Source organism: Nanorana parkeri, unplaced genomic scaffold, assembly GCF_000935625.1.
Source record: "Nanorana parkeri isolate BGI_ZX_2015 unplaced genomic scaffold, ASM93562v1 scaffold337, whole genome shotgun sequence".
Taxonomy (NCBI): domain Eukaryota; kingdom Metazoa; phylum Chordata; class Amphibia; order Anura; family Dicroglossidae; genus Nanorana; species Nanorana parkeri.
The window spans coordinates 1,309,863-1,332,256 of NW_017306605.1; the positions used below are offsets into that span (position 1 = coordinate 1,309,863).

The window sequence follows — 22,394 nt, forward strand, 5'->3', positions numbered from 1 at the left end:
CAGTGCTTTGACCAAGCTTCCAGCAATGCCAAATCATGTTCCATGTCAGACCCCTCCAGGGATAGCAGCCCTATTGCACACCTTTGCGCCATCAGGATATAGACGCACCTTGCCCACTAAACCTTCAGGTATATTACATACAGACAGATTTATTGGAGCAGCACTGAGTACAGAGCCTTGTGTTCTAAAGACTGGTCTTTGTTCTGAATAAACTCTACTTCAGGGCTGTCTTTAACGCAGGGCAAAAGGGGCAGCTGCCCAGGGCCCAGTCATTGTTGTGGGGCCCAAAGCAGTTGCCCCTTGAGCAGGTCCTGTGCTGCAAAACTTCTACCACTGGCCCTGCATCTCAGCACTGACAGCAGAGCGCTGGATAATCGCAGAGCCGGTGACCTCCCCCTCCATGCTGTGTGTATGTGTGTATTGGAATGTGCATTTGTGTATTAGGGAACACAAAACATCCAGAGAGAGGGGTCACTAGGCTGCTTGTATGTGATGGGGGGTCACTACATGCTGCTTGTCTGTATGTGATGGGGGTCACTACATGCTGCTTGTCTGTATGTGATGGGGGTCACTACATGCTGCTTGTCTGTATGTGATGGTGGTCACTACATACTGCTTGTCTGTATGTGATGGGGGTCACTATGTGCTGCTTGTCTGTATGTGATGCGGGTCACTACATGCTTCCATGTACATATGATGAGGGACACTACACGCTAGTTAGTGCTAGTGTAAGTCTGCATAGACAGTCGTCTGAGGGCACCGGGGAGGGAAGAGGGGGTGCAAAATGCACCCTCAGCTGTGTACACAATAATCCTTGCACCGGCCCTGCCCTGGAGCCCGCAAAAGATACACCCGGGCCACTCTTCTGTTTACTGTGCGATCGGTATTGCATAGTGTTGCTCCACCCCTGTCATATAGGCGTATACATGGGCGAAATTGCATGGCAGGGGGCGGGGTTGGTTAGGGGGACGGGGTGGGTAGAAGTAGGGGCCCTAGAAAATGTTTGCCCAGGGTCCAATCAGTATTAAAGATGGCCCTGCTCTACTTACAACCACTCACTGATATCTTTTAGCCGGCTGCGTATTCACAGAAGTGTCACTGCATAGTTGCCTGAATGCAGATAAAAGCTGGTGGCACTATGACCCTAACTGAGCAATTCAGCTACCAGACAGATAAGAGATAAGGGTGAGGAGACAAGAATACAGATCGATGGAGCAGACAGTGATACACAAATGAGCTCAGGCAATAAAGCAGAGGAGTGAAATGGGTACATTTGGTGACATCATTTCATCTCTATCTGGTATCTGTCTAGGAGCTGAATTGTGAGCTGCACAAAGATGACAGCGTAGGTAGTGTCACCAGGGTCACCGCGCCACAAGCTTTTGTCTCCATCCAGGCAACTATGTAGTAACACTTCTGCACAAATGTACATTCATTCCTCTTCCTCCGTCCCATCAGAGCCGTGACCTTCAGATCCTCAATACTGTGGTCAGGTCTGCAACAGTTGTCTACCACCAAAGGTCCACCTAACTGTTCTAAATGGTAAATCAAAGGGAGTTTAGAGTGTATCTAAGCCCAGGAAGATAAATGTAATATTTCGCACCTCAGCAGTCCTTAGATGTGGCAGGTATAGAAAAATACCTTCTGATGCTGCTAGAAATCCAATACCGGGAGATGGAGATAAGGCGAGGAGGAGGCGCTTGTGGTCCAGATCAGGAGAGAAAGATACCTTCTGATCCTGCTAGAAATCCAATACCGGGAGATGGAGATAAGGCGAGGAGGAGGCGCTTGTAGTCCAGATCAGGAGAGCAGTCTGCTAGATACAGTACAGTCAGTGGCGGAACTATCGCCATAGTGACCCAGGTGGCCGCTATGGGGCCTGGGGCACAGGGGGGCCTGGTCAGGATGAGGAACAAAGGGGTCCCCATGATGCTATGCGGGCCGCCTGGGTCACTATGGCATCGCAGGCTGCTGGCTGTCACTGGCAGCTTAGAGGAGGAACGCGCCGGTGTTCAGATCACTGACAACCTGTGCAGTGGCACGTTACTCCTAACAGCCGCTGCTGAGTCAGTGACAGGCGGAGGAGACTGGGCCTGGTGTCGACAGTGGAGGAGGAGGCAGGGTCTGGTGTCGGCAGGGGAGGTGGAGGAGGCAGGGTCTGGTGTCGGCAGGGGAGGAGGAGGAGGCAGGGTCTGGTGTCGGCAGGGGAGGAGGAGGAGGCAGGGAGGCTCTGCAGGGTCACTCTCAGGTGGGCTGTGTGGGGTCTCAGGTGGGCTCTACAAGGGGCGTGACTAGAATTTACAGGGCCCCATACAAAATGTTGCTATGGGGCCCTGTGATTTCTAGTTACGCCCCTGAGTACAGTGAGTAAGTATTGTCACCTTAGGACAGAAGGTGTGCTGCTGACAGATCAGCCAGGTGAAAATATAGGACAAAAAATGCCTAAAAAAAAAAACACTAATGCAGCCGCCATATCTAAGGAATGGTAAAATACAAAATATGACGTTTTTATTGTGGGATTTAGATACGCTTTAATCTCGGTGAGTGGAGACTTTGGTGGTAGAGCTTCCAGATGGAGATGCCACTTCCCATTTAAGTACATAGCAGCCTAAACTGTCTGGGCAATGGGCACTGTGGCAGTCTTGGATTGCAGTTTTCACCAATAAATCACCGGATCAGAAAACATTAATTTTATGCAGATATTCCAATATAAATTCACTTTTATTCAATTTGTATAATAAATATATTTGGAGGGCTAGAAATCTGCTAAGCTTACATAGGACCTGCTCTAGGATGGCCGGGCTGCCAGGGAAAGCACACACCACAGTATGGTGCTGATTATAGTAAGGCATTCCTGAGGGTCCAGATGGGTCCTCTGAGTCATGATTTCTGTTGGATTTGGCTGGGTCATTGTTTATGTTGGGTTTAGCAGGGTTCTTGTTTCTGTTGGGTCCTTGTTTCTGTTGGGTTTGGCTGTGTTAGTGTTTGGTTAGGATCAGTTGGGTCCTTGTTTCTGTTGGGTTTGGCTTGATCATTGTTACTGTTGTGTTTGGCTGGGTTCTTGTTTCTTTTGGGTCTTTGTTTCTGTTGGGTTCGGTTCGGATCATTGTTTGTGTTGAGCTTAGCTGGGCCCTTGTTTCTATTGGGACCAGTTGGGTCCTTGTTTCTGTTGGGTTTGGTTGGATCATTGTTACTGTTGGGTTTGGCTGGGTACTCATTTCTGTTGGGTTTGGCTGGGTCACTGTTTGTGTTGGATATAACTGGGTTCTTGTTTCTATTGGGTTTGGCTGGATCGTTTAGCAGGGTTCTTGTTACTGTTGGGTCCTTGTTTCTGTTGGGTTTGGCTGGGTCATTTCTTGTGTTGGGTTTGGCTGGGTCCTTGTTTCTTTTGGGTTAGGGTTTAACTTTAAACCTAACCCTAAGGGTCATTGTTTGTGTTGGGTTTAGCTGGGTTACTGTTTCCGTTGGGACCGGTTGGGTACTTGTTTCTGTTGGGTTTGGTTGGGCCTCTCCTTGGCACTCTTGTTCTGTGTTTACATTAGGTATTACAAGGCTGGAAGGCTGCTGAGTCACAGCTGGAAGGGGGGAGCAAGGTGAGCTGAGCTGCTGAGTCACTGCTGGGAGGAGAGGGGAATGGAGAACTGAGCTTCTGAGTGCTTGTGCTGCATTGCCTGGCCACAGGTTCACTTTACACCTGAATTATAACATGTAACCTTAATCTATCTCCTAACCTTAAATGAACCCTTAAGGTAAATATGTGGCCAGCCAATGGAAATTCAAGTATTTACATAATCTTAACCAGCAGTAAATGAGCTTTAAAACAAGTCTCACCAATCTGTGTAGCTGCAAACATTGTGGAGCACTTAACTTTTAAAGTTTACAACAGAGGCACTCAAATCCTTTTCCAAGCAGACCACCTCCCTCTACTCTCTCTTCCCTAGCTTCTCTTCTGTGTTTACATTAGTGACTGGTTGCAGGCACTGTGGAGCAATTCATGCTCAAAGTTCACAGTGGAAAGACCAAAGTCATTCAGGTAATACTCCCAGCAGCTCAGCTCACCCTGCCCCCTTCTCTCAGAGCTCCTGCCCTCTGTTTACACTGCAGATTAGAAGGCTAGATGCAGGCTGCCTGCTGGGAAGGGGAGCAGAGTGAACTGAGCTGCTGACTTGAATGACTTTGGTGCTTCTGCTGTGAACTTTAAGAATGAATTGTTTCACAGTGGCTGCAGCTACAGAGATCAGTGAGGGCTTGTTTTAAAGCTCAAGATTTAGAGTTGGGGGGTGAAGTGTCGGGGACTGCCTAATGGTTAGGTAATGCTTAGGAAACCGGGCAAGACAGAGAACACTTTTGCAGAGAGAAATACCCCACACCCAGTGACGTGCCGTGCCTTCTGTGCTCGGTGAGGCATTTCCAAGCCTGCTGAGGCTCCACCCCACTCCACCGAAGCTGTGCCCCCATCCTGCCAAAGCCCCACCCCCAGCTTGGTAACCAAGCTGAGGGGAGGAGGAAGGGAGGAGACAGAGAGGATCCTCCCTGTCCCTCACTTGCTCGTCACTGGTGAGGCATCGAGATCCATGTCGTCTCTGTTTTTTCTTTTTGATTGGACACCTTGGACTAATAGCGCTTTGCCATTGGTCCAAGCCATCCACAAAGCTCACGCCTCTTAACAGCGGAGTAAAGCCTGTGTCAGCTCTTCCTCACCAAGTTAGGTTACACAAGCAGTGGAAAAGCCCGCTGCTGTGTAACCTAACTACTTGTCAAAAGCCGGATGCCGCACCACCTGTAATTAACAGGCAGCGCTCCGTCCATGACAGGTTACACAGCGGGGAGGAGGGGGGGGGGGATTTCCCTGCTCTGCAACCTGTAACAAGCCGATCTGAATGGAGAAAAAGCTGTCAGCTTCAGACTTGAAGCTGACAGCTTTTTCCTCCATAATACCTCCGTAATACCCCTGACCGCACGTCGCTGCCCACACCAAATACATCAATGTACTAGTAAAAGACAATGCAAGTCCCGCTCAGCTGAGAATGTACCTACTTTCAGTACACTGTGACAAGACCATCTGCACGGTCTGAGTAGCAAGTAAACAAAATAATCCATTCTGTTGGGTCTATTTTGATGATTTTTGAATCATTTTTATTACCTGAAACATTAAAAATGATATTGAATAAAAGAGAGGAAGAAAAATGTCCCCGCCATGTACGTACGTGTGTGTGTGCGTTATCATGTTTATCCACTCCCTCTAATCACACTTGCTCTGCGTTCTAAAATCATTCCAAATATTCCCACGCATCGAGCAAACGCAGAGCAGTCAATGGCGACAATTGTAACGCCGCGGTGCCAGTCGATGCAATTTGGATGCTTAATGCGCTGAATCTTTAAAAAGCACCACATCGGCTAATTGCAACAATAACTAAATCGACGGCCGCCCGGTAGGGAACTTGTTCCAGCTCCAGGTATGTCTAGACAATAACTGGAATCATAAGCTCAATAACATTTCTTTTCGCCCGTGTAGGACGCAACCGCAAATATGCCAGAGAAGGAAAAGGCTTATTCTTATCGAACAAGCTAAAGTGGTTTTTCGGGCCCCCGCCGGAGCTCCCGCCGCCTTGTCCTCCGGGCTCCTGTTGTTCATTGATTTTGTCCTTTGTTTAATTATTTCCCTTATGTTTGCCTTCCAGTTAAAAAGTAATTTTCGGCAAACAAACCTTTAAGATTGTTCCTGGGGTCGATAAAGGTTAGGGGTGGCCCAGAATAAATATGAAAGTCAGCATCTGATGTCTGGAGCAACAGCCCTTCAAGCTAGAGGTCAGAGGACACCCATGATGGATTCTTTCTATGCGTTAAAGCCGTGGTTCTCAGCTTGTGGGTCTTGAACCATGTTCAGTGGGTCGCTCATCAGCCTTCCCCTAGCGCAGCACCATCGGTTTTTACAATGAGCAGCCATCCAAAATATTCTGCCTGGTGCCGAGTGTCGGCTTGAGGTGAGGTGGGGTGGGTGTATGGCCTGCGATGGAGCTCCATCCATATGTGCATTGCTTGTATTGCTCCCTTGTGTGCCCAGTAGAGGTGCCCGGACTGGAGTGGCGTCACATTCTGGCTCCCGACACCTCTACAGGGCACGCAAGGGAGCAATGCACATATGGATGGTGCTTCAGCACAGCACAACAGTCCAGACTGGACCCAGGGGCCAGATTTCCCACAAGGCCAACCGAGGCCCGGCCTTGGGTTAGCAGGGAGTAGAGGGGCAACAGGGAGTAGAGGGGCAGCAGGGGCGTGGAATTCCTATCTCCCGACACCCATGACATGCATTTCCGGGTGCCGAGCGGGTAGTTGTTTTCTACATTTAGCCCTGCTTTGGGCAAGCAGGGCTAAATGTACAAGTAGTGTTTTGTACAATTGATCTCGGCGATGTTGTCAAGATCACTTGTATGCGGCCTGCAAACAGGGGGGGGGGGGCGCATTGAGGAACCTGGCACTGGGGCAGCAGAGAGAGTAAATCCGGCCCTGACTGGACCCCAGGCTGAGGATCCACTCCAGTACTCATAAGGTAGAGAGACTAGATGGATCTATAAAAAAAGTGTGTGTGTGTATATGTATGTATGTGTGTGTGTGTATGTGTGTGTGTGTGTGTGTGTGTGTATATGTATGTATGTGTGTGTGTGTGTATGTATGTATGTGTGTGTGTGTGTGTGTATGTATGTATGTGTGTGTGTGTGTGTGTGTATGTATGTGTGTGTGTGTGTGGTTGTGTGTGTCTGTCAGTGTTTTTGAGGGCCTGTTCACACTATTACACTATTAATCGCACAGTCCCGTGTGATTAATGCACTGTAAGATGCAATCACACCTGCCGCGCATTCTGGTGTGGGAGGGGTGTTGCATTGCCATTTATTTGAATGGCACCCCATGCAGCGCGCCTCCCGCAGTGTGGTGCAACTTGGGTCGCGACTTAATGACAAAAGACAAATGTGGGTCCTGAGGTTACACAGGTTGGGAAACACTGCAATAAAGTTGATTTTGAATAGAGCCGAGAAAGGTTGGAACCTCTTAAGGGAGAGTTACCTTCACTTCAGGCATGACAGGAAGTGAGAGGACCTGCCAACGTGAGTGGACATTCCCTCTTGGATGACCATCGCCATCTGAGATGTTCCCATTGAAAGATTTCTCCTAACTCCTGTTTTGTTGACAACTGTAAAAATGTGGATTTCCTGTTACCTTCTGCCTCAGTCAGGGGCATGCCTAGCTTTTTAGCTGCCTGAGGTGGAGGGGGGCAGGGATGTGCAGTGTCCCGCCAAGCTCCTGACAACCAGCAACATTACCGGGTTGCCAGGAGCTTGGCGGGATGCTGGCAAGAGCGTCCCAGGTTGCTAAGAGCTGGGCGGGGACATGCGTATGGTCCTTACACATCTCCCCGCCTCGCTCTTAGCAACCTGGGACGCTCAAATCCAGAAAGGGGGTGGCAGCCACACTGCAAACATTGTGCAGCAGAGCAGCCCTACCTGCTTCCCCCTCACAAGATGCAACCTGAGGCAACAGCCTCCTTATAGAGATGGTCCTGGCCTCAGTGACACTGGTAACCAGAGCAAATACAGAGGGGGAATCTTACCAATTGTGAAACCTGAAAAAAACCCCAATGCAGCACTATACATAGTTTGTAGGGGGGTAAAAGCCACAGGTCCATCTAGCCCAACCTGTAAACATCCAACCCCTTGTATATAATGTGAACTGAGAAGCTCATCTCAGTGTTTTTTGAAATCACCTACATTGTTAGATAATACCTCTAACTGCGGACTGTAGGACTCTTTTGTTTAATTTGTACCTAATGGAATCTAGGAGAACTATGGGGAAAAGCCCTGACCCCAGAGTTCTCCTTTAATGTGATTTGAATGCTCCTTTTGCACTGCGTTGCATAATGATCTGCAACAGTCGGCGACCAACCCCACATTAAAGTGACACTTAACCGGAGTTAAACCTTAAAAATAAGTTCAAGTCCCTGAACTCGGAGCAACAATGTATCTGATTTGTGTATCACTCGGCTGTAGATCCTCCAATCATCTCTGACACTGTCCTTCCTTCTGGAGGGGGGCTACGTCTGTTCCCCATGGGCCCTGTGTGTGTTGTACAGTAGTCACCGCTCCAAGCTCGCTCCCGGGATGAACTACAATCTCAATACAAATTAGCAAACAAAACCTGAGATTGTAGTCCATCCCGGGAGCGAGCTTGGAGCGGTGACTACTGTACAACACACACAGGGACCATATGGGACATATAGTTACATAGTTACATAGTATTTGAGGTTGAATAAAGACATATGTCCATCAAGTCCAACCCATTGTGTGTGTGTGTGTGGGTGTAAAGATCCTCGCGTCATCTCGTTTTTAGGAGTACTTGTACCCCTGTATATTACCGTTTCTCAGGAAATCGTCCAAAAGCCTCTTGAATGATTCCAGACTATTAGCTGAAATCACTGCTTGTGGCAACGAGTTCCAGACCCTAACCGCGCGAACTGAGAAGAATCCCCTACGCCCCTTGTGTTTGAATTTTTTTTCTACCAGTTTTAGGTGGTGTCCTCTAGTCTTTGTTACGGAATTTATCGTGAAGAGTTTATTGCTAATGTTGCTATGACTATGGAACATTTTGTATGTGAAAATCATGTCCCCCCTTAATCTCCTTAGTTCCAGCGTGAACATATTTAAATTTAGTAACCGTGTCTCATAGCTCTGGTCCTCCATCCCTTTGATGAGTTTGGTCGCCCTTCGCTGGACTTTCTCCAGTTCAAGGACATCCCCTCTGTGTACCGGTGCCCAAAACTGCACCGAATACTCCAGGTGAGGCCGAACCAGTGATGTGTAGAGTGGCAATATTATAGACTTATCCCTGCAAGACATTCCCTTCTTGATGCAGGACAGAACTGCATCAAGCAGGGACCAGATGGGGAATAAAAACCCAGCCAGAGTTTGAGTTGCCGGCCCGACCCTTTGATTGTCAGACTTTGCTCTACAGAGAAGAACCCGACAATGAGTGACAAACGTCCAGTGGAGCATCGTAAATCCAATCTTGTCACAGGCTGGAAAGCCGTTTACTGTTTATTGGGATTTTCATTCCCTTAAATCGGTTCCATTCGCTTGGTTTTCATCCTAACAAATGTCCCATGACGAAAAAAGTCCGAAGGCATTGCCTTTCCGTCGCTTCAGTTACGTGTCGCGTCTTCTATCTGTTCTGCTGTCTGCGCCATATAGTGGATTTTTATTACTGATATCGATCGGTTGGATCTGTCCTCCTCATAGTTTATATTCCAAGTGCGGAGACAATCCTCCTGCATCACGGCGCATCGTAATTACAGGGTAAATGACATTGTGAGCGTCGCAACAAATTCCCGGTTATCCCGGCTTGTCACATTGTATAGGAGGAAAATGATACGTTGTGTCCAGTTACTATAAACCTACAATTTCTGCTATGCATTATCAACAATGAGTGCATGCAGTATAGGGGGGGGGGCTGGTTTTCTGGGTAATAAGTAAGAAAATACATACAAAAAAGTATTGATGACGTATTGATGTTTTATTGATGTATTGATAAATACAAAGCTGCAATAATGTGTGCCCTTTATGTCTGCTCAGCGTTACGGTGAAGACAGCGCTGGAGTGCAGCGTGGATATCCTCGGATACTGGTCCATGTTGTACTTGGGGATCTAAATTCTTATCATACCAATACAAAAGCCCCACTCTAGGCAATTACCACACCCAGGGCCGTATTTCCCACAAGGCCAACCAAGGCCCGGCCTTTGGCAGGAGGGAGTAGAGGGGCAGCAGGGGTGTGGAATTTCTATCTCTCGATGCCCGGGACATGCAGTTTCGGTCACTGGGTGGGTAGTTGTTTTCTACATTTAGCCCTGCTTTTGGCAAGCAGAGATAAATGTACAGCGGGGAAAGCCGCCGTTTGTTTTGTACAAGTGATCCCGGCGAAGTCGCCGAGATCACGTGTATGCAGCCTGCAGGTCTGCCATTCTACCTCTACACTGTAGACTTTACATAGGATTAGAATTGTCCTCAACTGCAACCACTCCAACTCTTAATGATACAGTACGGAGGTATCTTCACATGTTCTATGTTTAAGTTGCCTCAGCAAACTAACGGGGCCCCTTCCACCCCCCAAACCCCATAGCAGCTGCATGGGCTGCTATGGCTATAGTTACATCAATGCTCCTAGTCCTTCCACTTTCCCCATGCCACGTCTACCTGCACCTAGCTCAAAAAACGTAAAGTATAATTCCAGGTGTATCCCATACAGTTATGTGACAGGTGCTGTCTGTAGAATTTACTTGCTTACCTTCGGTCTGTTGATCATTTCTGACCTGTTGCATAGATATTTCACATACTGACACTATTAAGCTCAAAAGGGGGCAGTGTGGGTCATATATGGAGGTGGAGGCGTTATAGAGATGGGATTCCTGCCTTAGGACACAACATACAGGTTAGAAGGGGGAGGGTGCAGGTTGTGAATGGAGGCGGGGGTGTAGTGGAGGTGGGGATTCGCTCCTTAGGACACACTATAGAGGTCAGAAGAGGGTGGTGCAGGTTGTGAATGTAGGCGGTGGTGTGGTGGAGGTGGGTATTCCCTCTTTAGGACACACTATAGAGGTCAGAAGAGGGTGGTGCAGGATGTGAATGAAGGCGTTGGCATAGAGGAGGTGGAGATTCCCTCTCTAGGACACAGCATACAGGTCAGAAGAGGGTGGTGCAGGTTGTGAATGTAGGCGGGGATGTAGTGGAGGTGGGGATTCCCTCTTTAGGACACACTATAGAGGTCAGAAGAGGGTGGTGCAGGTTGTGAATGTAGGCAGGGTGTAGTGGAGGTGGGGATTCCCTCTTTAGGACACACTATAGAGGTCAGAAGAAGGTGATGCATGTTGTGAATGGAAGGGAGGAGGGGTGGTGGTGGAGGCAGGGAAGGGCAGGGATTGTCTCCATAGGACTGCTCAGATCCTTGTATTTCTCACACCAGACAAGAGGCTCCGAGAGGAAACACAACGTTAGTGCAGCTTGGATAGTGAGTGACAGTTGAGTGCTGCATTTTCATCTTCATCACCCACCCACCTTCATCACCCACCCACCTTCATCAAACATCGCCACCCCCCTTCCTCTGGCTTTGGCATTTCAAAAGTTTCCCAGGTATGCTTATCACTCAACGGCCAAATGTCAGAGGCTCAGTGGACAGGAGAAGCTCCGGCATTTGAGGATAGAGTAAGGTTGGGGTGATGTGGCTTAATGCTGGGGGGAGAGGGGCATAATCTTGACTTAAAGAAGTTGAGTCCCTATGTACAGCCTGGGCCTAGGATCTAAGGGGCTCCACATGTACAAAGGGATTGACCTGAAGACTGACACAAGGTGTTGTTGGCACCACCAGGTACCTGCACTCCAGTTCTGTTGTTACCTCGTAAAGCCATGATCTCTATCTGTGACTCCTCCTCCTCCTCACCAATTCATATCACCAGTATTCCTTTTTTTATACAATGTTTTAGCATGTCGGCCTTCTGGCATTCCAAGTGAAATAAAGCGAATTCTACTTTTTGTTTTGCAGGAGCTAAAGGATAAGATGAAACAGCTGTTACCTTTGATCCCGGTTCTTGACCAATACAAGTCAGACACCAAGATGATTGTCCAGTTAAAAGAGGAGGTGAGGAACCTCTCCAACGTTCTACTGCTGATCCAGGAGGAGATGGGGGCCTATGACTACGAGGAGCTGCAACAACGAGTCATGATTCTGGAGGCCCGCTTACATGCCTGCATGCAGAAGTTGGGTATGTATGATTATTAGCCGTGACGCTTACATGTTATTATTATTATACGGGATTTATATGGCGCCAACAGTTTGCGCAGCGCTGTACAATATAAGGAAGACATTACAATCACAATACAATTCAAGACAAGATGGTAAGGAGGGCCCTGCCCCTGAGGGCTTACAATCTAAAAGGGGAGGGGCCGGTGATACATGAGGAGGGAGCTGTGTGGGGAGGAGTTGTTTGAGAACGTGATGGTTGAGCGGTTAGGCTGAGGCGGGATCGGCTTCCCCGAAGAGATGAGTCTTAAGGGAACGCCTAAAGGCAGTCAGAGTGGGAGATAGACGGACAGGTTGGGGAGGAAACCCATGTAAGCACAGGGAGAACATGCAAACTCCATGCAGATATGTCCTGAATGGGATTCAAAGCAGGGACCCCCAGTGCTGCAAGGAAGAAGTGTTAAGCACTGAGCCACTGTGCTACCTGTTACAAGGTGGATAAGGATGAATAAAAGACACAGGTCCATCAAGTCGAACCAACCTGTGTGTGTGTCAGATCAACAGGCAGGGCCGTCTTTAATATTGATTGGACCCTGGGCAAACATTTTCTTGGGCCCCCGATGTCAGTTGCTAGGCAGAGCAGACAAAGGTCCCGATCTGCCGATCTCTGCTGTCTGTCTTATCTCTGGGCTGATAAGGGAAACCAAGAGGGTGAGGGAGGGAGAAGGGACGGGACACTGACATCCCGCATCTCCAGGTAGGGAGCGAGCGGTGCAGGCTCAAGGGGCGGCTGCTTTGGGCCCCACAACAATAACTGGGCCCAGGGCAACTGCCCCTTTTGCCCTGCGTTAAAGACGGGCCTGTCAACAGGTATTGTTCCGCACTTGGAGGGTCTTTTTGGTTGACCTGAGAAGGGGTCTTTGGGTGCCCAACAGCCCAAAAAGGCCTTTTCGTATCACTCTACCCATGTCCCCAGCCGCACCACAACCAGCTGAGGACACTTACTCCTTCCAGGTTCCCAAGGGGCTAGGCCCCGCCCTTTACAAACCCGGACACCAACAGGGGGAAGCACCCATACCAGCTGAGGGCTCCCCATTTTTGTAATCAACTCTGATTTTGTAGACCCCCTCAAAGACCCCCTAACCTGACAAGCTGCCGTGACAAACGAACCCCACAACCCCCATAACCCCAAGATTCAGGGAGGGAGGGTGGGACAACCTGCTTCCTTCGTCGATTTCCAGAAAGAGGACGTCCCTCAGCCCTCGCAGTTCCTTCCCATGCGGCTCCTCCCGGGCACCTGACTCCCACGTCCAATCAGGTAAGAGCAGAAGAGCAGCTATTGCCATTTTATTTTTAATTCTTTCTCCCGGGACTATTCCTCTCCCCCCAGTCATGTAGCCCCTCCGCTCAGTCTCTCCGGGTCTTTTCTTTCTTTCTTCTCTGAAAGCAATTCAGACTTGGAAAAACATCAAATATTAATGTGCTAAAAGTAGATGATTTTTTATGTGCTCCCCAGCTGGAGAGGAACCTACTGGAGCAAGGTCTAAGTTAATTGGAAGGCAGAAAGTCAAACAATATGATTAGAACATCGGGGGATTTAAAAACCAGCGATGGTAATTGGTTTTATAGATGAGCTCGTTCCAGGGGGTCACAGGTTACTGTTGACGGTGGCCCGGGATGGGCTGCGGCTTGTTTCATCGCAGAGCCTCGTAAAACGAAGCAAAAAATTATTATTCTCCAAGGCGGCGTTTTTACAAGCCGTTGATGGAATGCTCTGCTCGGTGCTTCCTGCTACACAATAACAACCGCGGCAATAATTGCAACAATAGTCATCCATCACATGTAAATAGTAATAATATAAATAGCTATAAAATGGGGATATGCCATTAGATGGAAATGAGGGTTTCTGGTAAAATAGAAATCTTCCATGTCCTTAGGTACCCCACACAGTGGTGTATTCTGGTTTGGGGCTGCCCTGGGCAAGACAAAACTCGGATGCCCCCCCCCCCACCACTAAATTTGCCCCACCCCTTTCTGTTTTTGACTTTTTGCATAACCTGTCAGTCGCTGGATACAGCGCACACGTTGTATCCAGCTTTTGACATGTTCCGCTATTGGCATAGCAGGAAATCTGGGGTCTCAGGGGGGTTTTGCAGGATCTGTGGTGGGCTATGCGGGGTCTATCATGGGCTTTGCAAGGTCTCAGGTGGGCTGTGAAGGATCTCTGGTGTGCACTGCAGGTCTCGGGAGGGCTGTGTAGGCTCCAGAGCCCATCACAGATCCTGCACAGCACCCCTAAACCTCTTCGGAGTCCACTATAGACCCGCAGAACCCACTATAGACCCTGCCGAATCCACCACAGATCCTGCAAAGGCCCCCTGAGACCCTGCGGAGTCCATGAGAGACCCTGCAGGGCCCAGCATAGACCCTGCAGAGCCCATCACAGATCCTGCAAAGTCCCCCTGAGACCCTACGGAGCCCACCATAAACCCCACAGAGCCCACCTTAGACCCCACATAACCCACCATAGACCGTGCAGAGCCCACCACAGATCCTGCAAAGCCCCCCGAGACCCTACGAAGCCCACCATAGACCATGCAGAGCCCACCACAGATCCTGCAAAGCCCCCCTCCGAGACCCCACGGAGCCCACCTAGACCACACCACAGATCCTGCAGAGCCCACCTGAGACTTTCAGGTGGGCTGTGCAGAATCTGTGCTGGGCCCTGCAGGGTCCCTTTAACAGCAGTGTGATCCACTTACCTGCATCTGCCACCCACTGCTGGACCTGGCTTTCTTCACCGCCGGACCACCCAGCCTCCTCTACCACCCGACTGGCACTTCCAGGTGCCGGATTCCTCCGCGCCCAACTGGCGCTTCGGGACTGGCATCCTCCATCGCCTGACGGGGATTTGGACCCGCCCCCTGATGGGGATCTGGACCCGCTCCCTCCCTGCTGCTGCTGGTCCTCCTCCGCTCTTCCTCCTCCTCTCCTCGCCTCCACCTCTGTCTCCTTGTCCTGCTGTCCAAATTCTGTGCAGCTCGACTTGCTTGACTGTTTTTTTGCCGCCCCACCTGGAAAGTGCCACCCAAGGCAAACACTGTGTTTGCCGAGTGGCAGATACGTCCCTGTCCCCAGAGGTAATACCAGGACAGGTCTGCCCCAAGCACCCAGCCACATGGGGGTCCCAGATCTGGTTTTACAAGTTGGTTGTTCAAAGCTGTTTGTAGCCTGTTGATTGGACAGTGAAGGTGCAGCAGACCACTATACAGCTTTATACATTTACTTTTACTAATTTATTAATTGAGCTCAAGCACTGGTATAACATCCTATCCCTTGGGCAGAAGGCTACAGATATGTGAAAGCAGCAGTCTCTATGCAGTGGTCCAACATTCCCCTTGCTGAGCCAGACCTATTGCACTGCAGTCTCTCTGCAGTGGTCCAACATGCCCCTTCCACCTATACCTATAGACCTTCCACCTAGACATATAGCGCTGCAGTCTCTCTGCAGCAGTCGAACATGCACCTTGCTGAACCAGACCGATAGCGCTGCAGTTTTTCTGTAACAGTCCAACATGCGCCTTTCTAACCCAGACCTATAACCCTGCAGCAGTCCAACGTGCCCCTTGCTGAGCCCAGATTATAGCTCTATGGTCTTTCTGCAGTGGTACAACATGCCCCTTGCTGTGTCAGACCTATAGCACTATGATCAGCAGGGATTGTGAGCTTTGCTGATTGCAGGACTGTAGGTCTGATTCAGTGTCGGGCATGTCAAACTGCTGGAGAGAGTCCGCTGCTTTCACACAGAGAGCAGTGGTCTTATCTGCAGCATCCTGCTCCTGGGATTGGATATTATAGAGGCACCAGACATGTGCTGCAGGAAAGTGCGTTACCTCAGTGCATGACAATGCACCATGCATGCATTAGTGCACTGCATTGCCATTCATTTTCAATGGCACCCCAATGTGCAAAAGGAACGTACCGTGTGTTGTGGTACACTGCTTTATAAAAAAAATGGGGTGCTCTAATGCCCGGTGGCATGTAACATAATGTGCATTAACAACAGTAAGGCATGAATGGGCCCAATGAATGGTTCCTACTACATTCACATCCAATAATGACCATCACCCAACCACCTACGCTGGCCCATATACTGCTCTCAGCACTCACAAACTTCACTACACAGCCCCAGAGGCTGTATAGCAATATAATGCTTGCAGTTGGGAGTGGTCATTGGTCAACGCGGCCACGTGACCATACTGAAACCATGTGAGAATCTCTTCTGAGCCTTCTTTCTTCTGTGACGGCATCCCAGAAGAGATCCTCATTGGTCAGCATGGCCACTTGGCGTTGTTGCCCAATAACCACTCCCCATTGCAAGCATGATGTTCAGGGCTTTAGGGTGTCTCACCAGTCAGTCAAAAATTTCACCATTCAGCATGACCGGACTATAGCCTTGCAGCGCCGCGCTGCTGACAGGATACGCGAGATGCGCAGTGGGCCTCTCCGGTACGCTAGTACGCTGGTTACTATTTAAACCGGCACCCGCTGTGACTCGTCCAGCACCGGCGTCCTCTCGTCACAGACGAGAGGACGAGTTCATTTTCAAGCCCTGATGATGTTGCTGTACAGCTGCTGGGGTTGTGTAGTGAAGTTTTCAAGTTCCATGCGGGAGTAGGTGGTGGGAAGACGGTCATCATTGCAGGTAAGTCCAGCAGGGACCGTATAGGGGGTAGAGAAGTTTGGAGGTTGTTGTGACTAAGTTCATCTTTTTTATAAAACGGTCAACTAACCCTTTATTATTATTATTATTATTATACAGGATTTATATAGCGCCAACAGTTTGCGCAGCGCTGTACAATATAAAGAAGACGTTACAATCATAATACAAAACAAGATGGTAAGGAGGGCCCTGCCCCTGAGGGCTTGCAATCTAGAAGGGAGGGGCAAGTGATACATGAGGAGGGAGCTGTGTGGGGATGAATTGTCTGAGAACATGATGGTTCAGTGGTTAGGTTGAGCTGGGATCGGCTTCCCTGAAGAGATGAGTCTTTAGTGATCGCCGAAAGGCAGTCAGAGGGGGAGATAGACGGACAGGTTGGGGTAGAGAGTTCCATAGGATGGGAGAGACTCTAGTGAAGTCCTGGAGGCGAGCATGGGAACAGTTAGTAGATTAGTGACACGTAAGGACACTGAGGGGGGGGGAGTTGAGGAGTGGAGAGATAGATGTGAGTGTCATCGGCATGGAGATGGTATTGGAAGCCATACATGGATGAAATTATATTGTTGGATTACGTTTTCTTAGCTTTTAAGGTTTCATAGACATTGAAAGAAGTGAAAAATCCTTGACGTTTAAAGTAATTCAGGAAAAGTCCCCGACGGTCATCCATACGCCATCCTTTACCATGGAGATGGTGCTCAGAGAAGCATAGCGCTAGGCTCCGTCTAGAAACATCAGCACAAAATCACTTCACCGGCTCCCCTTTTTTTTTTCATTTGCAGGCTGCGGCAAGCTCACCGGCGTCAGTAACCCAATCACTATACGTGCCTCGGGGTCGCGGTTTGGAGCTTGGATGACGGATACCATGGCTCCCAGTTCAGATAATAGGGTGAGTCAACTAATGGATACTTTAACGCTCCGCTGTGCCATAGCTGTAATTTTATCATCCGTTGGCTCTGTGGAGCCAGAGGCAGCAATACCGACTGCAACCCAGAGAGAGCTCGACAACGGGGAGTTATTGTTCACGGTGAACTCAGCAACCACAAATGAGAGGCAGTAAACTGAAAATATACGGCCAAAGTGGTTTTCCATCTTCACTTGACTCGAATTTACGGCCTTGTACAAGATTCCCTGTAAGTTTTACCGAGTTTATTGCTGTTTTTCTGCTCTTCCTCCTCTTGCTTCTCTGTCTCGCTCCTGCAGACACCGGGGTGATAATGGAAGATCTGCATGGCTGCTCTGCTTCCCTAGTATCTGTGGGGGGGGGGGTCAAGAACGCCTGTAATGCCAGCCGATGATTGGGGCTTACCCTGACGGAGGCCTCGCAGGCTGCCCAGTAATACGGCTGCATCTCCTCAGACTGAAATGTTGTAAAATGTCAAATAAAACCTCTTCCTCCTCGAATGACACATTTTAACCCTTCGTGACGGGAGGCGTACACTGTACGCCCCGGCACTTTGTGCCTATATGACTGGCCACGTACAGTGTACGTGACGAGTTATATCTGGGCTCTGTAATGCCGGTAACTGCTGATTCTCAGCGGTTACCAGTCATCAATGAATGCCTCAGTATTGAGACATTCTTTGATGAAATAGTTAAGCTTTTGTAAAAGCTTATTTCTTTCATTAAAGGAGAACTATGGGGTCAGTGTTTTCCCCATAGTTCTCCTTAGGGTAACAGGAGGACACAAACTAGCGTCCTCCCGTCACCCTAAGCTCAGTATATAGGGAGCTACAGCTCGCGGTATACTGAGACGCCGCAGCCGGAGCGGATCCCGACATGGACGTCGAGATCCGCCCAGCTGCGTGAGTGACAGCTGGCTCTGCCTATCTAGAGGCAGAGCCAGCTGTACCCGCCCCCTCCCCCGTCCGTTCCGCCAGATCGGAGCGGTGGAGAGGGGAATCCAGCCCCTCCCCCTGTCACGGCAGAGAGCCGTGACAGGATCGAGAGGCGAGCGAACGCCGGTATGTGTTCGCTCACCTCCCGATCAACTGAGCCGACCTGTGACAGTCTCATTGTCACAGGTCGGCTAGAACTATGAGGTGAGTGAAAATCACTCATGTCATAGTTCTCCTTTAATGAAAGAATGAAGCCGTTACATGCAAATACGGGAGCGCTAAATAGCGATCCCGTATTTGACAGCTGAAAATAGCAGAGAGGCAGCAGAGTGACTCACCTCCCTGCTATTTGTTTTGACAGCTCCATAGACTGGCCTGATGTTTATGAAGCTATGTGATACATCTCAAGCAAAGAGATACAAGATATACAATGTATATCTCTTTGCTTGAAATGTATCATTTCTGATCGTCTAGGCACCATCAAAGAGCTATAAGGTGCCCATACACCTTACGACCATAGCAAGACTTTTGTCTTGCGATGGTCGTATGCTTCTTGAAAGCCCGTACGATCTGCCCACCTTGGACGGGCAGAAGTTTTATATTTGATTCAAACTAAGTGAGGTGTTAGGTACACACATGTTTGATATAATTATATCGCCCTATCTGTCCTCTAAAAAACAGTATATAATATGTGCGGGGACATTTAGTAAGAAAGTTATATTACTGACGTGGAAGAATCACACAGCAACAATGTAAAAAGCGTGTCAGTCATTTATGAACAGGAACTGAAAACTCGCTCAGTCATGAAGGGGTTAATGGAGCGTGGGACATTGCAGCTTCTTGTAGGCTTTGGAAACGTTTCCATTATCATTATAATATTGGACAATGAATACCCGGATAAGGTCAGAACTTTGCTCTGTCCTCCAGTCATCATATTGCTTGTTAGCACATGTGTATGCAGCGCGCCTGATCCCCACTGATCACGGTAATGAGCATGAAGCTGCTGTATTGCTCATTCTCAAACGTGTACATGCACAGTGTGCGCTTTCTTGTTCACATCTGCATATGCATGGTGTGCACTCCCTTGTTCAGGAATATAAACATTGTGACATAAGGAGAGGAGACGTCATTGAGGGGCGGTATGTTTCCCCTCGCTTTCTATCCTATGTGCAGGAATAGCGGAACCCTGACCAGGGTTTCGGGCTGACTTTGGGTCTGGATAGTCCAGCTCGGGTTTTGTGTCTCTCACCTGGTTAGTTGATTGCTTGTCCAGGTGAGATAAAAGGGAGAGAGGGAGGGTGAGAGAGAGAGGGGGAGAGAGAGAGAGAGAGAGGGAGAGAGAGAGGGAGAGGGAGGGAGAGGGAGAGAGCGTGAGCTACACGTTGGATGTGTGTAAGTAAAAGTTTGCTGAATAGTACTTGTGTTTTGTGAGGTGGCTGTGATAAGCTCCACCCCCTGGTAGGGAGGAAACCGGCCTGTGTAGTCAGAGCCTGGATGGCAAGGATTTGTTTTCTGGTTTATTTTGTTTTATTGCAACCTTTTACATAAAAACACTGACGGCAAGTCAGATTGAAAATAACTTTTGCTGCCTTGACTGCCTTTTTCCCAGGGAAGGTGATCCCCCATTTTGAGCTATACCCCCACAACATGCACAGTGTGCACTGCCTTGTCCACAAAACCACACATGTGCAATGTGCTCACCCTTGTCCACACATGCACGGTGTGCGCGCCCTTGTTCACGAATCTGCACAGTGTGCATTCCCTTGTCCACAAAACCACACATGTGCAATGTGCTCACCCTTGTCCACACATGCACGGCGTGCGCGCCCTTGTTCACGAATCTGCACGTGCACAGTGTGCGCTCCCTTGTCCACAAATCCACACTTGGACGGAATGCGCTCCTTCGTTCACAAATCTGCACATGCGCACTGTGCTCTCCCTTGTCCGCAAATCCACACATGCACCAGCCAACCAGAGACCCTACAGAGCCCACCATGGAGAGTCTATGGTGGGGTCTGCAGGGTCACTCTCAGGTGGGCTGTTTGGGATCTCAGGTGGGCCCTGCAACGGCAATACAACATTTTGCCATGGGGGCCCTGTGATTTCTAGTTACGCCCCTGCTGACATCACTAGTTGCCAGGAGCTGGGCAGAACCCTGGTCAGAGTGTCCTGCTCAGCTCCTGGCAACCAGTGACATCACTGGTTGCCATGAGCTGGACAGGACACTCTGGCCAGGGCTCCGCCCATCTCACTGACATCACTGGTTGCCAGGAGCTGAGCAGGACACCGGCCAGAGCATCCCAGGTTGTTAAGAGCCCTTAGCAACCTGGGACTCTCTAGCTGTAAAGGGAATGGCAGGCACACTGCCGCTGTGCCTGCTGCCCCCCATGTGACCCAAAGAGATGCCGACAGAGGCAGCAGGGACGACCCTGATTGCAGATATGTACAAACAATATTTTTTAATTTGGCCTTGACGTAGACTTTAACTGGCTTAATTCACTTAGCCGTACCGCTTATGTTGTTTACCATGACGATCATTATTTTCAGTCATGTGACTGAAGCTCAGCTCTCACTGGCTCTTCCTGCTAAAAATACCATTTATTATGGGAAATGATGATCATTATAGCTTAGTAAATTGAGCCACAAATTTTTTTTTTCCTCCCCCAGATCTTTCCTTGTACCATTTGGTAATCCCTCTTATTTCCTGAGCCGGGGTAAGCCAGCGTACTTCGAACGAGCCGTGAACTCCGTTTCAGCCGCAAATTAGATTAGGAGGGTTCCGGATAAGCAAAGTCATTTGGGATATTTAGATAACTCATTCTCCCATTACTGCATTTGACTCACTCCTGGTAATTTACAGGGCGCATTAGGCGGACAGAAACCTCCCTACATTAGAGCGGGCGGCATCAAAACCTGCGGCTCGGCTCGTTTCTGCATCGGGAGCGCATTCATTCGCCGCGTGCAACTTTAAATGAGCTTATCCCTCCATTCCCACAGACGCCGAGTGTTTTTCCATTCGAGCCACAAGCTCCCTCGTGCTCCATTTGCCAATGAAAATACACCCGAGTCAGACGATCCAAGCTGTTTTTACCTAATCTGTTTTATCCCCCCGTGGAACAAGCCAAGCGCGGCTAATGAAATTAAAGGATTTAGAGGGAGTCTAAGTAGCATGGCAGATGAAATGTCTCCATGAATATACCAGTCATTGGATGCATGGATGAAATAAAAACACAGTTAGGGAAGGAAGCGACCGTTGGTGCTCAGTGATATTGTCAGGGACCAGGACACCTCCAGGTGGCACTGTGGAGCTGGAGCAGATCCTGCAGTTCCAGTGCTCGCCTGCAGGTGTCTCTGGGCAGTCAGTGGCTGTCTGGGACTTGAGCACTTCCAGGTGGCGCTGTGACGCTGGAACCAGGACCTGCAGCTCCGGGGCTCACCTGCAGGTGTCTCTGGGCATTCAGTGGCTGTCTGGGACTCGAGCACCTTCAGGTGGCACTGTGACGCTGGAACCAGGACCTGCAGCTCCAGTGCTCGCCTGCAGGTGTCTCTGGGCAGCCAGTGGCTGTCAGGGACTCGAGCACCTCCAGATGGCACTGTCATGCTGGAACCAGGACCTGCAGCTCCAGGCTCGCCTGCAGGTGTCTCTGGGCAGTCAGTGGCTGTCTGGGACTTGAGCACTTCCAGGTGGCGCTGTGACGCTGGAACCAGGACCTGCAGCTCCAGGCTCAGCTGCAGGTGTCTCTGGGCAGTCAGTGGCTGTCTGGGACTCGAGCACCTTCATGTGACGCTGGAACCAGGACCTGCAGCTCCAGGGCTCGCCTGCAGGTGTCTCTGGGCAGCCAGTGGCTGTCTGGGACTCGAGCACCTTCAGGTGGCACTGTGACGCTGGACCCAGGACCTGCAGCTCCAGGGCTCGCCTGCAGGTGTCTCTGGGCAGCCAGTGGCTGTCTGGGACTCGAGCACCTTCAGGTGGCACTGTGACGCTGGACCCAGGACCTGCAGCTCCAGGGCTCGCCTGCAGGTGTCTCTGGGCAGCCAGTGGCTGTCTGGGACTCGA

At 49.8% G+C, this 22,394-nt stretch overlaps 1 protein-coding gene across 5 annotated transcripts in view; it reads left to right on the forward strand.

Annotated features, from left to right (window-relative positions):
• The window catches only part of OLFM2 (olfactomedin 2), a 129,969-nt gene that overhangs the window by 78,129 nt on the left and 29,446 nt on the right, over window positions 1-22,394 (forward strand). For all 5 annotated transcript variants that reach the window (XM_018558404.1, XM_018558403.1, XM_018558406.1 and 2 more), the window contains 2 exons: window positions 11,582-11,801; window positions 17,282-17,388. In XM_018558404.1, the coding sequence (XP_018413906.1) occupies window positions 11,582-11,801; window positions 17,282-17,388 (327 nt within the window). The remainder of the gene's footprint in view (window positions 1-11,581; window positions 11,802-17,281; window positions 17,389-22,394) is intronic.